A 14002-nucleotide genomic window follows, 5' to 3' on the forward strand; every position below is an offset into this window, starting at 1 on the left:
GTGCTGGGATTACAGGCATGAGCTATGGTGCCCAGCTCTCAAGTGACTTTTATTTGTGCTCCATCCATCTGTGATTTTGAGTATCTAAGTTTTACTAAAGAGAAGCATAAAAGCTGCATTCATAATTCAAATATATTTTAAAATATAAATTAAAATCTAAATAAAAATTAAAATATTTTCAGTTTTTAAAAATCTTTATAAGGAAACCTTTAACTTAAAATTAGAAGCAAGTCTGATCAAGAAGTCTCAAGCAAAGGCTGAATAGTAATATTTAAGACAACACTGCTTACTAAAGAAAACAGTTCTAAGCAAACATAGGAGCAGAATCAAAAAATAAATCCTTTTGATTATAAAAAACAACAGAAGGACTTCTGTTTATTGTCTATGTAGTTTGGCTCTGTGGAATAAAACGTTTCCCCCCGTTGACTGGCAGACCAAATTTCCTTTTTCTTCTATTTATTTTTCTTTCAGATTTATGACCACTGCCACCAACAAGTTAGGAACAGGGCACACATAACTACAGTTCCTACCAGGCTTTGCTTGCCTGAGGTCTTCAGGGAAGCTACCTGACTTACCATGGACTCTTTCATAACATTACTTTGCTTAGATATAGTTACCCTACTCTTTAAAAAGGAAACTTCCCATTGATTCTGCCGTAGTTCCTTTTCCCCTTCCTTACCAAATTACTGCTGCTTTTACTTTTTCAGCCTCCATTCACTGGAATCTGGCTTCTTTGACTAGCATACCGCTCATATGTCTATAAAAAGGTACAAATTCCCTCCCACTTGGCAAATCTAGTATTTTCTTTCATTTAATTTTAACTCTGTGGAGTATTTGACACTTTCGACTTCTCATTACTCTAAACTCTTCCTTGGCTTACTTCACCTGGTTTTCTGACTACTTTTCAAATTTTTCCTTTGAACCTTCATCCATACCCATGTATTTCAGGCATTACTTTATATGCTGATACTTCCTAATTCTGTATATTCTGGCTTTGACCTTTCTGCCGAGTGCTATTTATTAAGCTCCAGTATATATTATTTTATTAATTCTACTTACAGTGAGGTAGAAGCTTATCCCCACTTTAGAGGAGGAGAAGGTAAATATCAGAAAATTCAAATATTTTGCCAAAGTTCACACACTTTATGAGATTAGTAGAACTGAAATTTGAACCCATATCTGGCACCAAAGGCTGTAAACATGCTACTTCACTGATTGCAGTATGCAGCCGTCTTCTGCTGTGCCTCTCAAACCAGAGCACATGGCAGTATGCTAGGGATGTGTAGCCTTAGGAGGTAAACATGGAGTGCTTTCCTTGACTGTTCATTTTGCTAAAATATTTGAGAGAAATAAATCTTATTTTTAAGGTAAAATAAGAGATTTAAAAGAAATTTATACCAGCAGTGGTTTTGCTGCACCCCCAGAATCTCCATATTTGGTTTCCTCTTTTAGTGTGGCTATTTCAGTGGGAAAGTTAAGAAAAGCACACTCCTAAGCATGCTCACTAGGATGAATTTCCCTTATGCACATCAAACACAGCCTATCTTAAACTAAAGTTTGATAGGAAAAGATTGTAATCCAAAAAATTCATCACTATCCAAATTGCCATTTATTTCAAGATGAAGGTAAGTGGTAAACATTCTAAAAGAAAGTGTAGATAGCTCTTCTGTTAATTTGTGTTGCTACAGTAACAACCACGAATCTCAGTGTCTTAAAATTTCTTCCTCACTTCTGTTACATTTTGGCAGCTGCGGGTCAGTTGCTGTGGCTCTCCTTCATATGCCCATCTGGGTCTAGGATCCTGGGCTAGAGCAGCCTCTTTGAGAAAGGGGCAATGCTTTTGAAAACATTTGCTTGATTTTGGTGAACGTTACATCTACTCGTGATCTGTTAGCCACAGCACAGGCAAGGACAAGCCCAAAGTCAGTGGAGTGGGAATGAACTCTTCCTACAGGAAGTGGAGAGTGAAAAATTGTGAAAGTAATACAATCTATCACCTTTGCCTTTATGTAACTTTACATTGTAGGGGGATTTTACAAGCAGATTCCCTAAAGGCAGAAGTAACAAAGGAAAAGGTTAAATGGATTTGACCATATAAAACTATAAACCCCCTATTTAGCAAAGTAAAAGATAAAGTAGCAAACATTTTAACAAATAATGTCAGAAGACTAATGAGTTGAGGGATATAAATAGGCAGATTCTTAGAAAATGGATACGGTAAAAAAATTTGAAAAATTCTAAAAAAATTAAAATGTATTTGATATGAATTAAAATATATCCATTCAACTATATACAACTAGCCATTAAGAGTAAATAAAGATGTATTTTTATTCAGATGGGAAGATGTTCTCGGACAAAAGCAGGTTACCAAAGAGTATGTACATTATTATCAATTTTTTTAAATTTATTATTACACAAGTAAAACATGTTCATTATAAGTAAATTAAGAAACATTACCTAAAAATTTAATTACTTCTAATTTCACCATCTAAAATGTTAACATTCTAAAGTCAATTTTTTTACTCAAACCAGTACAAAGGTAAACATACATTTTTAATATATTTTTAAGTAATTTTAAACTTACAAAGGAGTTGTAAAAATAGTACTACAGAGTTCCAGATACTCTTCATCCAGCTTTCTCTAATCTTAGTATATTACATAACCAGGGTACATTTATCAAAAATAAAAGTACATTGATATAATACCATTAACTGAATTATACATTTTATTTCCCCAGTTTTTTTACTTACATAATCCAGTTTGGGTACCATATTGCATTTAATTATAGTCTCCGTCAGTCTGTGAAAGTTTATTTGCTTGTCTTTGATGGCCTTGTCACTTTTGAAGAGTAGTGATCTGTTTTCTTTTAGAATATCCCTCAGTTTGCATTTGTCCAGTGTTTTCTATGGATACATTGAGATAATAGGTTTTGGGGAGGAATTCCACAGAGGTATAGTGTGCTGTTCTCATAACATCACATCCAGGAGCACATACATAACTGGGGATGTTAACTTTGATCACTTGGTTAAAGTGCTGTCCAGGTGTCTCCACTGTTGAGCTACCATTTTTCTCTTTGTCCAGCCCATATTCAAGGGGAGGAGAATTAAATTCCACCCCCTAAAAGGGAGAATATGAAAGAATTTATGGTCATATGTTAAAACCACCACAGTAATTAGGTGTATTTTAGAAGAAATACTTGGAGGCTATGCAGATATATTCTTTTCTCTTTAAAGTTTTGCCCACCAATTTTAGAATTCATCAGTAAATCTTGTCTACAGTAATTATTACTATTTGCTATTCTAATGGGAATTTTGTATGTCTCCATCCCTTCTATATATTTAACATCTGAATTCTATAAACAAGATTTGTTTCTTCTCCACATTATTTATTTTATCAATACAGACACATACTTTGGGAGTTATAATCCAATACTATTGTTATTTATTATGTTGTTCATATTGTTCTAGCTTTGGCCACTGGGATCTTTTATAAGTGTCTTCTGTGTCCTTTTGACATGCCCCATTTTTTTCTTTTTAAGCACATCTTTACTTTCTGAGACTACAAGATTGTCCACGTTCTCATCTTGTGTTTTCCCTTCCCTAGCCTTGGAATGAGCCGTTTTTCCAATGATCTCTAGTTCCTTTATTAGAAAATGGTGGCCAATATGGTGAAACCCTGTCTACTAAAAAGAGAAAATTTAGCCAGGGTGGTGGTGCACGCCTGTAATCCCAGCTACTCAGGTGGCTGAGGCAGAAGAATTGCGTGAACCTGGGAGGTGGAAGTTGCAGTGAGCTGAGATGGCACCACTACTCCAGCCTGAGTGACAGAGTGAGACTCTGTCTCAAAAAAAAAAAAAAAAAATATATATATATATATATACACACACACACACATACACCTTCATATATGCACACATTCTTATTTCTGTATCTTTATATATAGTTGGCTCTGTTTTCCATAGTCCACATTCAAGAAAAAAAGTAACAATATAACAATTTTTTAAATAATACAAATAAAAAAGTAATCTAGTATAACAACTATTTACATAGTATTTACATTGTATTAAGTATTATAAGTAATCTAGAGATGATTTTAAGTATATAGGGGGATGCATATAGGTTATATGCAAATATAATGCCATTTTATATAAGGGACTTGAGCATCTGTGGATTTTGATACTCATGAGAGTTCCTGGGACCAATCCCCCACAGATACTGAGGGACAACTATATACTTAAATAGGAATACACACTAACATATCTGACTCTAAGCTTTAACCACATAGCTCATTTTAGACTTCTCTTTGCCTATTTGTAACTTCTTTCTCCAACAGAAACTTGGCTTATATGTTTGTTTAAATCTACTATACATACAGAAAACTTGTAAGAATTGATAATATGTACCATTGTGAGAAACAAGTTTTACCAGTTACAGTGCAGTATTTATATACACTTCTTTTTGGTTTTGGCCTAATAGTATTTAGCGAAAGTGCTGTTTTCTAAAGTTACTTCACTCTGCTCCTTTTTTCTCCACCCCTTTCAATGAGGTTATATCATATGATTGTAGTACAGTTAGATTTGTCACAATCTTCAGTCTGGGATTTTCTGACATCCCTAAGTTTTTATCCTTAAATTTGCATATACATAAGTTCACTCTTTGTGCTGTGTATAGTTTTATGGGTTTTGATAGATGCAGTGTCATGTATCTGTCACCACAATGCCATATGGAACAATTATACTAGTTAACTAACAGTTATATAATACTAAGTATTCTCTTATATCCCTTTGAAGTCAGCTTTCCCCACACCCTGAAAACCAGTGAACTGTTTTCTACCCTTATAGTTTTGCCTATTCCATAATCTCTTATAAATGGAATCTTAAATTATAATTTGTAGCCTTTTAGATCTGGTTCCTTCATCTAGCAAAATGCATTTAAGATTTATTGATTTTGTTGCATGAATCAGTAGTTGGGACTTATCCCAGATAATTCCATTTTATAGATGTACTGTGCTTTGTTTATTCACTTTGAATTTCATCCCAGTTATTTCCAGTTTTAGAGAAATAAAGTTACTATCAACACATAAAGGTTTTTATATGAACTTTCCATTAACATGAGTAAATATCTAGGAGTAGGCTGATTGCATGAAATGTAACTAACTATATATTTAACTTTTTAAATAAACTGTCCAATTGTTTTCCAAAATGGCTGTACCATTTTATATTCCCACCAGGAATGTATGAGAGTTCAGTTGCTTTGTATCCTTGCCAAAACTTGACATTGTCAGGTTTATTATTTGTCCCTCAGCTCTAGAACTGGTATAATGGATATCTTATGGTTTTAACTTGCACTTCACTAGTGACTTTTTTTTTTTTTTTTTTGAGACGGAGTCTCTCTCTGTCACCCAGGCTGGAGTGCAGTGGCACCATCTCGGCTCACTGCAACCTCTGCCTCCTGGGTTCAAGAGATTCTCGTGCCTCAGCCTCCCTGAGTAGTCAGGATTACAGGCACCTGCCACCACGTCTGATTTTTTGTATTTTTAGTAGAGACAGGGTTTCGCCATGTTGGCCAGGCTGGTTTTGAACTCCTGACTTCAGATGATCCACCCACCTCGGCCTCCCAAAGTGCTGGGATTACAGGTGTGAGCTACTGTGCCCAGCCTTCATTAGTGACTTTTGTGTGATTTGCTATCTATATGTTTTCTTTGATGAAATGTCTATTTAGATCTTTTACTCATTTCTATTGTTTGTTTTCTTTTGTTTTCAGAGAACTTTTTTCCAAATCCTTTGTCAGAGCAAGTATTTTCTTTCAGTCTGCAGCTTTTTCTTTAATTCTCTTAACATTATCTATCTTTTGCAGAGCAAAAGGTTGCCATTTTGATGAGGCCCATTTTATCAGTTGTGTCCTTTTGTACATCATGCTCGTGGTATTGTATTTATGAATTTTCTGCCTGGATAGGCTCAGCCCACTTACACACGTCTAGGAGCCTATGGACAGGCCCATTGGTGTCCACATGCATCATCTGGGGTGCCTGAGGATTGGTTGGTCCTGCCCACCAGCACCCACTGTCTGGAATCATGAAGGCCAGCTCGCTCTCACTATCACATGTGCCACCCAGAGGCCTGCCTGGCCTGCTGCCACCATAAAGGCCTTTGTGTCCACATACCAGCCAACCTGATGTCCCCATCCTCAGCAAAGCTTTATCACAGCCTCCACTGACAACCAAAGCCTAAGCCACTAAAGAAATCAAGATGCCATGAGAGAATCATAGATACCACCATTGATGACAGTAAAAGAAACCATACAGAGACAACACATCTGAACCCACCTAGAATCAAATCCAGAGCACCCTACCCAGCTAACATTACAGCTACATCTACAGTAAAAGTCTGTCTCTACAAAAGCTGGTCCATAAAATTGGAGAAAGCAGCAGTTGCACAGATATCAAGATAAGGACACAAGAAACATAAAATACTAAGGAAACATGATACCTCCAAAGGAACACAATAATTTTCCACTAACAGATCTCAAAGAACAGGTAATCAATAAAATGCCTGAAAAGGAATTGAAAATAATGATCTTAAGAAAACTCAGCAAGAAACAACAGAACACGATAGACAATACAAATAAATCAGGAAAACAATTCATGATCTGAATGAGAAATTAAAGAGGTAAATATTTTAAGAAACAAATTCTGGAACTGAAGAATTTAATAAATAAAAAACAGTCGAGCAGAAAGAATTTCTACTTAAAATACTTTCAAGTAGAAGAAAGAATTTCTGAACTTTAAGAGAGAGGTCTTTTAAAATAACCCAGTCAAACACACACTAAAAAGGATGAAGAAAGCCTACATAGGACATCATAAAGCAAAAAAATATTTCAATTTTGGGAGTGCCACAAGGAGAAAAGATAGGAAAAGGCATAGAAAACCTATTTAACAAAATAATCACTGAAGACCTCTCATGTCTTGAGAGAGAGATATACATCCAGATACAGGAAGCTCATATGTACTAAAACAGTTTATCCAAAAAGGCCTTTCTAAGACACATTATTTTCAAACTCAAAAGTCAAAGACAAAGAAAAAATTCTTATGGAACCAAAAACAGCCCAAATAGCCAAAGCATTCCTGAACTAAACGAACAACATGGAAGGCATCACACTACCTGACTTCAAAATATACTACAAAGCTGTAGTAACCAAAACATAGTATTGATATAAAAACACATAGACCAGTGGAACAGAATAAAGAACCCAGAATAAATCTACTTATTTACAGCAAATGTGGCAAGAACATACACTGGGGAAAGGACACTCTCTTCAGTCAATGGTATTGGGGAACCTGGATATCTGTGTGCAGAGAATGAAACTAGATACCTATCACCATACCCAAAAATCCACTCCAAGTGGATTAAATACTTAAACATAAGACCCCAAACTCTTAGACTACTAGAAGAAAACATAGGGGAAATGCTTCCTTACATAAGACTTGGCAAAAACTTCGTGGCTAAGACTCCAAAAGCACAAGCAACAAAAAGAAAAATAGTTAAGTGGAAATATTAAATTAAAAAGCTTCTGAACAGCAAAGGAAACAACAGAGTGAAGAGACAACCTGCAGAATGGGAGGAATATTTACAAACTGTTCATCTGACAAGGGACTGATAACCAGGATATATAAGGAACTCAACCGAACAGGAAAACAAAAAAAACCTATTAAAAAGTGGACAAAAGGTCTGAATAGACATTTCTCAAAAGAAGACATACAAATGGCCAAGAAATATATTTGAAAAGCTCAACATTACTAATTGTCAGATTAAAACCACAATGAAGTATCATTAGATAGAATGGTTATTATCAAAAAGACAAGAAGTAACAAACTAATGAGGATGCAGAGAAAGGTGAACTCTTTCTCTTTGTGTTAGGAAGTATCATTAGTTAGAATGCCTATAATCAAAAAGACAAGAAGTAACAAACACTGATGATGCAGAGAAAGGTGAACTCTTTCTAACTCCTTGTGTTAGAATTTTCTCAATGTTGATGAGAATGTACATTAATGCAGCCATTACGGAAAATGGTGTGGAGGTTTCTCAAAAAAAACCAAAAGGGCCGGGCATGGTGGCTCACACCTGTAATCCCAGCACTTTGGGAGGCCAAGGCGGGCAGATCACGAGGTCAGGAGATCAAAACCATTCTGGCTAACACGGTGAAACCCAATCTTTACTAAAAATCCAAAAATTTAGCCGGGCATGGTGGCGGGTGCCTGTAGTCCCAGCTACTCGGGAGGCTGAGGCAGGAGAATGGCGTGAACCCAGGAGGCAGAGCTTGCAGTGAGCCGAGATCGCACCACTGCGCTCCAGCCTGGGTGACGGAACGAGACTCCATCTCAAAAAAAAAAGAAAAAAGAAAAAAACACAAAAAATAAAAGAACCACTATATGATCCAGCAATCCTACTACTGGGTATTCATTCAAAAGAAAGGAAACCAGTATTGCATCACTTCATAGTAGCTAAGATAGGGAATCAACCTAAATATCCATCAACATATGAATGGATAAAGAAAATTGCAGTATATATACACAGTGGCATACTGTCAAGCCACTAAAAAGAATGAGAATTCATCATTTGTGGCCATGTGGATGAACTTGGGGGACATTATGGGTTATGCAAAATAACTCAAACATGGAAAGATAAATACCACATGTTCTCACTCATGTGGGAGCTAAAAATTTTTTTAGCTTATGGCAGTAGAGGGTAAAATTGTGGGTATTAGAGCCTGGGAAGGGAAGGTGAGATAGGGAGCATGGGGAGAGGTTGGTTAATGGACACAAACTTACATCTAGGTTGGTAGAATGAGTTCTGGTGTTCTGTAGCACCATAGGGTGAATATGGTTAAATACAACTTGTGTATTTTCACAAAGCTAGAAGTGAGGATTTTGAATGTTCACAACCCAACAAAATGATAAGTTTGAGGTGATGGATATGCTAGTTACCATAATTTTATCATTACATACTGTATACACATAGAATATTACTGTATCTCATAAATGTCTACAATTATTTTATGTCAACTAAAAATAAAAGGGAAAAAAGAATCCTTTGTCTAAATCAATATCACACAGACTTCTTTGTTTTCCTCTAAAAGTGTTATGTTTTATGTTAGAGTTTTATATTTAGATCTATAATTCCCTCCTGAGTTTACTGAGTTTACTTTTGTATAAGGTATGAGGATGTGTCAAGATCCATTTTTTTATATAGGAACATCCATTTGTTCCAGACCATTTGTTGAAAAGACTATTCTTTCTCTATTGAATTGCCCTTGCTCTTTTTTTCAAAAATTAATTGACCATATTTGTGTGGGTCTGTTTCTTGGATATCTTTCCATTGATCTTCGTGTCTGTCCTTTAGCCAACACCATGTTGCCTTGAGTTCTGTATAATAAGTCTTGAATTTGATAATGTGAGTCCTCCAACTTTGTTCTTAAAATTGTTTGGCTATTCTGGTTCCTTTGCACTTTAATGTATATTTTATAATCTGCTTGTTGATGTCTACGGAAAATGTGCTAGAATTTTGGTTAGGATTGTGTTGTGTCTATAGATCAAATTGTGAAGAAGTCACATCTTAGCAATACTTAGTTTTTGATTCCATGAACACAATATAATCTTAATTTATTTTTCAGCGTATAGATCCTGTACATATCTTACTGGATTTATACCCAAGTATGAATTGTTTTCTGGTTTTTTTTTTGTGGGGGTGGGGGGACATGTGCTATTTGAAATGGTGTATTCAATTGTTCATTGCTGGTATATGGAAATAAAATTGGCTTCTGTATATTTACCTTTTATCTTATGACCATTCTAAATTTACTTATTAGTTCTAGGAGCTTTGTCGGGGGGGGGTGTAGATTCTTTGGGATTCTCTACACAAATAATCATGTCACCTACAAATATGGACAGTTTTAATTATTTCTTTCTAATCTGCATGCCTTTTAATTTTTTTTCCTTATTGCAATGTCTAGGACTTGTGCTATGATGTTGAATAGGAGTGGTGAGAGAGGACATCTTTGCCCTATTCTTGATCTTAGGGGGTGTATTAGTTTTCTATTGCTGCATGTCACAAACTGCCACAAACTTAGTGGCTTAAACAACACAAATGTATTGTCTTCCAGTTCTATAAGATCAGAGGCCTTCATTGGGTCTCACTGGGCTAAAATGAAGGTGTCAGCAGGACTGCATTCCTTCCTGGAGGTTCTAGGTGAAAATGTGTTTATTTGCCCTTTCTAGCTTCTAGAGGCCACCCACATTTTTTGCCTCATGGCCCCCTTTCTCCATCTTCAACATAGTGTATCTCTGTTCCCCTTCTGCAGTCACATTTTCTTCTGCTTTCCTCTTCTACTTTTAAGAATGCTTGTGGTTTAACTGGTCCCACTCAGGTAACCCAAGATAATTTTCCTATTTTAAGGTCAGCTAATTAACAACCTTAATTCCATCTGCAACCTAATTCCCCTTTGCCATATAAGGTAACATACTCACAGACTGCAGAGATTAGTACATGGACACCTTTGGGGGACCTTAAGTAATGTAATAGCTGTAGGGTCTCTGTAAAAAGCTCTTCATTACATTTTTTTAAAAACTCTCTTTGATTTTTAGTTTCTGAGAGTTTTTATCATAAATTGTTGTTTAATCTTGTCAAATGCTTTTCCAGAATCTACTGAGGTGATTGTGTTGTTTCTCTTATTTAGTCTGTTATTAGAGTGAATTACATTCATACTCCAATTTTGAGATATGCATGCATTCCTGGGATGAACCCCCAGTTGGTCATGAAGTATCATTTATACATTGCTGGATTCAATTTGCTAATATTTTGTTGAGGATTTTTATGTCTACGTTTATGGCTAATACGGGATTTTAGTTTCTTTGTCATGAGTTTGTTATTAGGGTAATGCTGACCTTATAAATGAGGTGGAAGTCTTCCCTTCCCTTCTCTTTTTCTGGAAGAGATTATAATATTTGTATTATTTAAGCCTTATATGGTTGGTAGAATTTGCCAGTGAACCCACATAGGCCTGGAGTTCTCTATTTTGAGAAGTTTTTTTTTTTTTTTTTTTTTTTAATAGATATGAGATCATTCAGACTATTTCTTCTTCAGTGAGTTTTGGAAGTTTGTGTTTTTAAGACATTGGTCCATTTCTTCAAAGTTATCAAATTCATGACCATAGAGTTGTTTGTGGTGTTAGTTTATTATTCTTTTACCGTATGGGATGTCAGTAGGGATGTCCCCCCCCTTCATTCCTAATATTGATAATTTTTGTCTTTCCTCTCTTTCTCTATTCGCCACCTCTACCCCAGCCACCCTCCTTTTTTTTTAGTCTGGCTAAAGGTTTATCAATTTTGTTGATTGTTTTTAAGCAACGAAAATTCTTAGTTTCATTAGTTTTCTCCTTAGAATTGTATTGATTGTACTCTGATCTTTATTATTTTCTCCTGCTTGCTTTGGTTTTTTTAGTTGTTCTCTTTCTAGTTTCTTTTTTCATTAACTGTAAATTTTTTCCTATTAATATATACCTTTGTCTTATTTCAGTTTCTAAGAAAACATCTGCAGGTATCTAGTTTCTTAAGACAATAGTTGGATCAGTTTGGCAAATCTTTTGTAAAGGTCCAGATAGTAAATATTTCAGGCTTTGCAGACCAAATGATCTGTCACAACTACTCAACTCTGCCGTTGTAATACCAAAGCAGCAATGGATAATACTGACTGTGTTCCAGTAAAACTTTATTTACAAAAACAAGCAGGGGAGCAAAGTTTGGCAACCCTTGATATAAATAATTGATTTAAGCCCTTTTTTTCTAACATAAGTATTTAAGGCTGTAAATTTCCATTTTAGCATTGGTTTAGCTGTGTCCCACAAATTTTGGGTTGTCATTTTTATTTGCATTCAGTTTAAAATTTTTTTTATTTCCTTTGAGACTTCTTGTTTGACCTATAGACTTAGAAATGTTTAATATTCAATTTCCAAATAATCGAGGATCTTCCCAGGTGTTTTATGGCCCAAGAACATACTTTGTATTATTTTTATTCTCTCAAATTATCAAGTATCATATCAATGTCAAATAGGTGTAGTTGATTATGTCATTCAGGTGTACTATATCATTTTTAATTTTCTACTTATTCTGTCATCTCTGAGACTCTACTTAGTCTATCATCACTGACAGGAGAGTGTATTAAGGCATTCATCCCTTTGTTCATTTCTCCTTTCAGTTCTATTAGCTTTTGCCTCATACATGAGAATTACATCTTCCATTTAGAATTATGTCTTCTTAGAGGATAGACCTCTTTATTATTATATAATGTCTTTCTTTATCCCTGACAATATTCCCTCTTCAGAAGTCTTTGTCTGATACTAATAAAACTACCCCAGTTGGTTTGTTTTGTTTTTGTTTGTTGAGACAGAATCTTGCTCCGTTGCCCAGGCTGGAGTGCAATGGCAGTGGCACAATCTCGGCTCACTGCAACCTCCACCTCCCTGATTGAAGTGATTCTTGTGCCTCAGCTTCCCAAATAGCTAGGATTACAAGTGTGCGCCACCACACCCAGCTAATTTTTGTATTTTTAGTAGAGACGGGGTTTCACCATGTTGGCCAGGCTGGTCTCAAACTCCTGACCTCAAGTTATCCACTCACCTCAGCCTCCCAAAGTGCTGGGATTACAGGCATGAACCACCATTCCCAGCCTCCTTTTGATTAGTATTTGCATAATATATCCTTCTCCATCCTTTTTCTTCTCTGTTTATATTTGAAGTGGGATTCTTGTAGATGGCATATACTTAGGTCTTGCTTTTTTACTGAGCTACATGCCTTAGATCTGATCTTAGATCATGCCTTAGACCTGATCTGCATGGTTTAGATCAGGGATTGGCAAACTATGGCACAAGTAGAAATTTTTAATTTTACATTTATATATTTAATTTTCAATTGTCTTCATTTCCTTATATAAATCCATGTTTTAATCTATTATATTTCTGCCTCAAAAACTCTTTTTTACATTTCTTAGAAAATAGATCTTCTGGCAATGAATTCCCTCTAGTTTTGTTTGAAAAAGTTTATTTCATCATAATTGAAAGATATTTTTGCTGGGTATAGAATTCTGGATTTATCATTTTTTTCTTTGAAGTAACAGACTTTACAGATGTCACTTAAGGCCGAGGTAAGCAGATCACGAGGTCTGGAGTTTGAGACCATCCTGGCCAACATGGTGAAACCCCGTCTCTACTAAAAATACAAAAAAATGAGCTGGGCGTGGTGGCACACGCCTGTAGTCCCAGCTACTCGGGAGGCTGAGGCAGGAAAATCGCTTAAACCCAGGAGGCGGAGGTTGCAGTAGCCCAGATCACATCACTGCACTCCAGCCTGGCAACAGAGCAAGACTCCATCTCAAAAAATAAAAAAAGATGTCACTTTTTTTCTTATGATTTAAATGGTTTCTGACAAGAAATTTGTGTGTATATAATGCTCCTTTTCTTCCTCTGTCTCTGATTTTCAGCAATTCAAATATAATATGCCTAGGGATTTTCCCTCCCTTCCCTCCTTCCTCCCCCATCCCCACCATATTTATCTTACTGTTCTTGTGTCTGTGGCTTGGTGTCTGTCATTAATTTTAGAAAATTCTCAGCCGGGTGCAGTGGCTCACGCCTGTAATCCCAGCACTTTGGGAGACCAAGGCAGGCGGATCATGAGGTCAGGAGATCGAGAACATCCTGGCCAACATGGTGAAACCCCGTCTCTACTAAAATACAAAAAATTAGCCGGGCGTGGTGGCGCGTGCCTGTAGTCCCAGCTGAGGCTGAGGCAAGGGAATTGCTTGAACCTGGGAGGCAGAGGTTGCAGTGAGTTGAGATCGCACCACTGCACTCCAGCCTGGCAACAGAGCAAGACTCCATCTCAAAAAAAAAAAAAAAAAGAAAAAGAAAATTCTCAGATATACTTTCTCCAAATATTTTTCCATCCTGTCCTCCCT

At 36.1% G+C, this 14002-nt stretch overlaps 2 protein-coding genes across 8 annotated transcripts in view; one reads left to right on the top strand and one right to left on the bottom strand.

The window, feature by feature from the left end:
• Positions 1-14002, top strand: part of CREB1 (cAMP responsive element binding protein 1) — a 75006-nt gene that overhangs the window by 50545 nt on the left and 10459 nt on the right. For 2 of the 7 annotated variants that reach the window (XM_063647828.1, XM_063647827.1), the window contains one exon: positions 5856-9822. The exons of the other annotated variants lie outside the window; for them this stretch is intronic. In XM_063647828.1, coding sequence (XP_063503898.1) covers positions 5856-5937 — 82 coding nt within the window. In that variant the 3' untranslated portion in view covers positions 5938-9822. Of the gene's footprint in view, positions 1-5855; positions 9823-14002 lie in introns of those variants that run through there. 7 annotated transcript variants of the gene reach the window in all.
• Positions 2424-14002, bottom strand: part of METTL21A (methyltransferase 21A, HSPA lysine) — a 41825-nt gene continuing 30246 nt past the window's right edge. Inside the window, exon 5 of the mRNA XM_063647835.1 lies at positions 2424-2903. Coding sequence (XP_063503905.1) covers positions 2836-2903 — 68 coding nt within the window. The 3' untranslated portion in view covers positions 2424-2835. The remainder of the gene's footprint in view (positions 2904-14002) is intronic.

The sequence above is a fragment of the Pongo pygmaeus genome, chromosome 11, assembly GCF_028885625.2.
Source record: "Pongo pygmaeus isolate AG05252 chromosome 11, NHGRI_mPonPyg2-v2.0_pri, whole genome shotgun sequence".
In the NCBI taxonomy this organism is placed as follows: domain Eukaryota; kingdom Metazoa; phylum Chordata; class Mammalia; order Primates; family Hominidae; genus Pongo; species Pongo pygmaeus.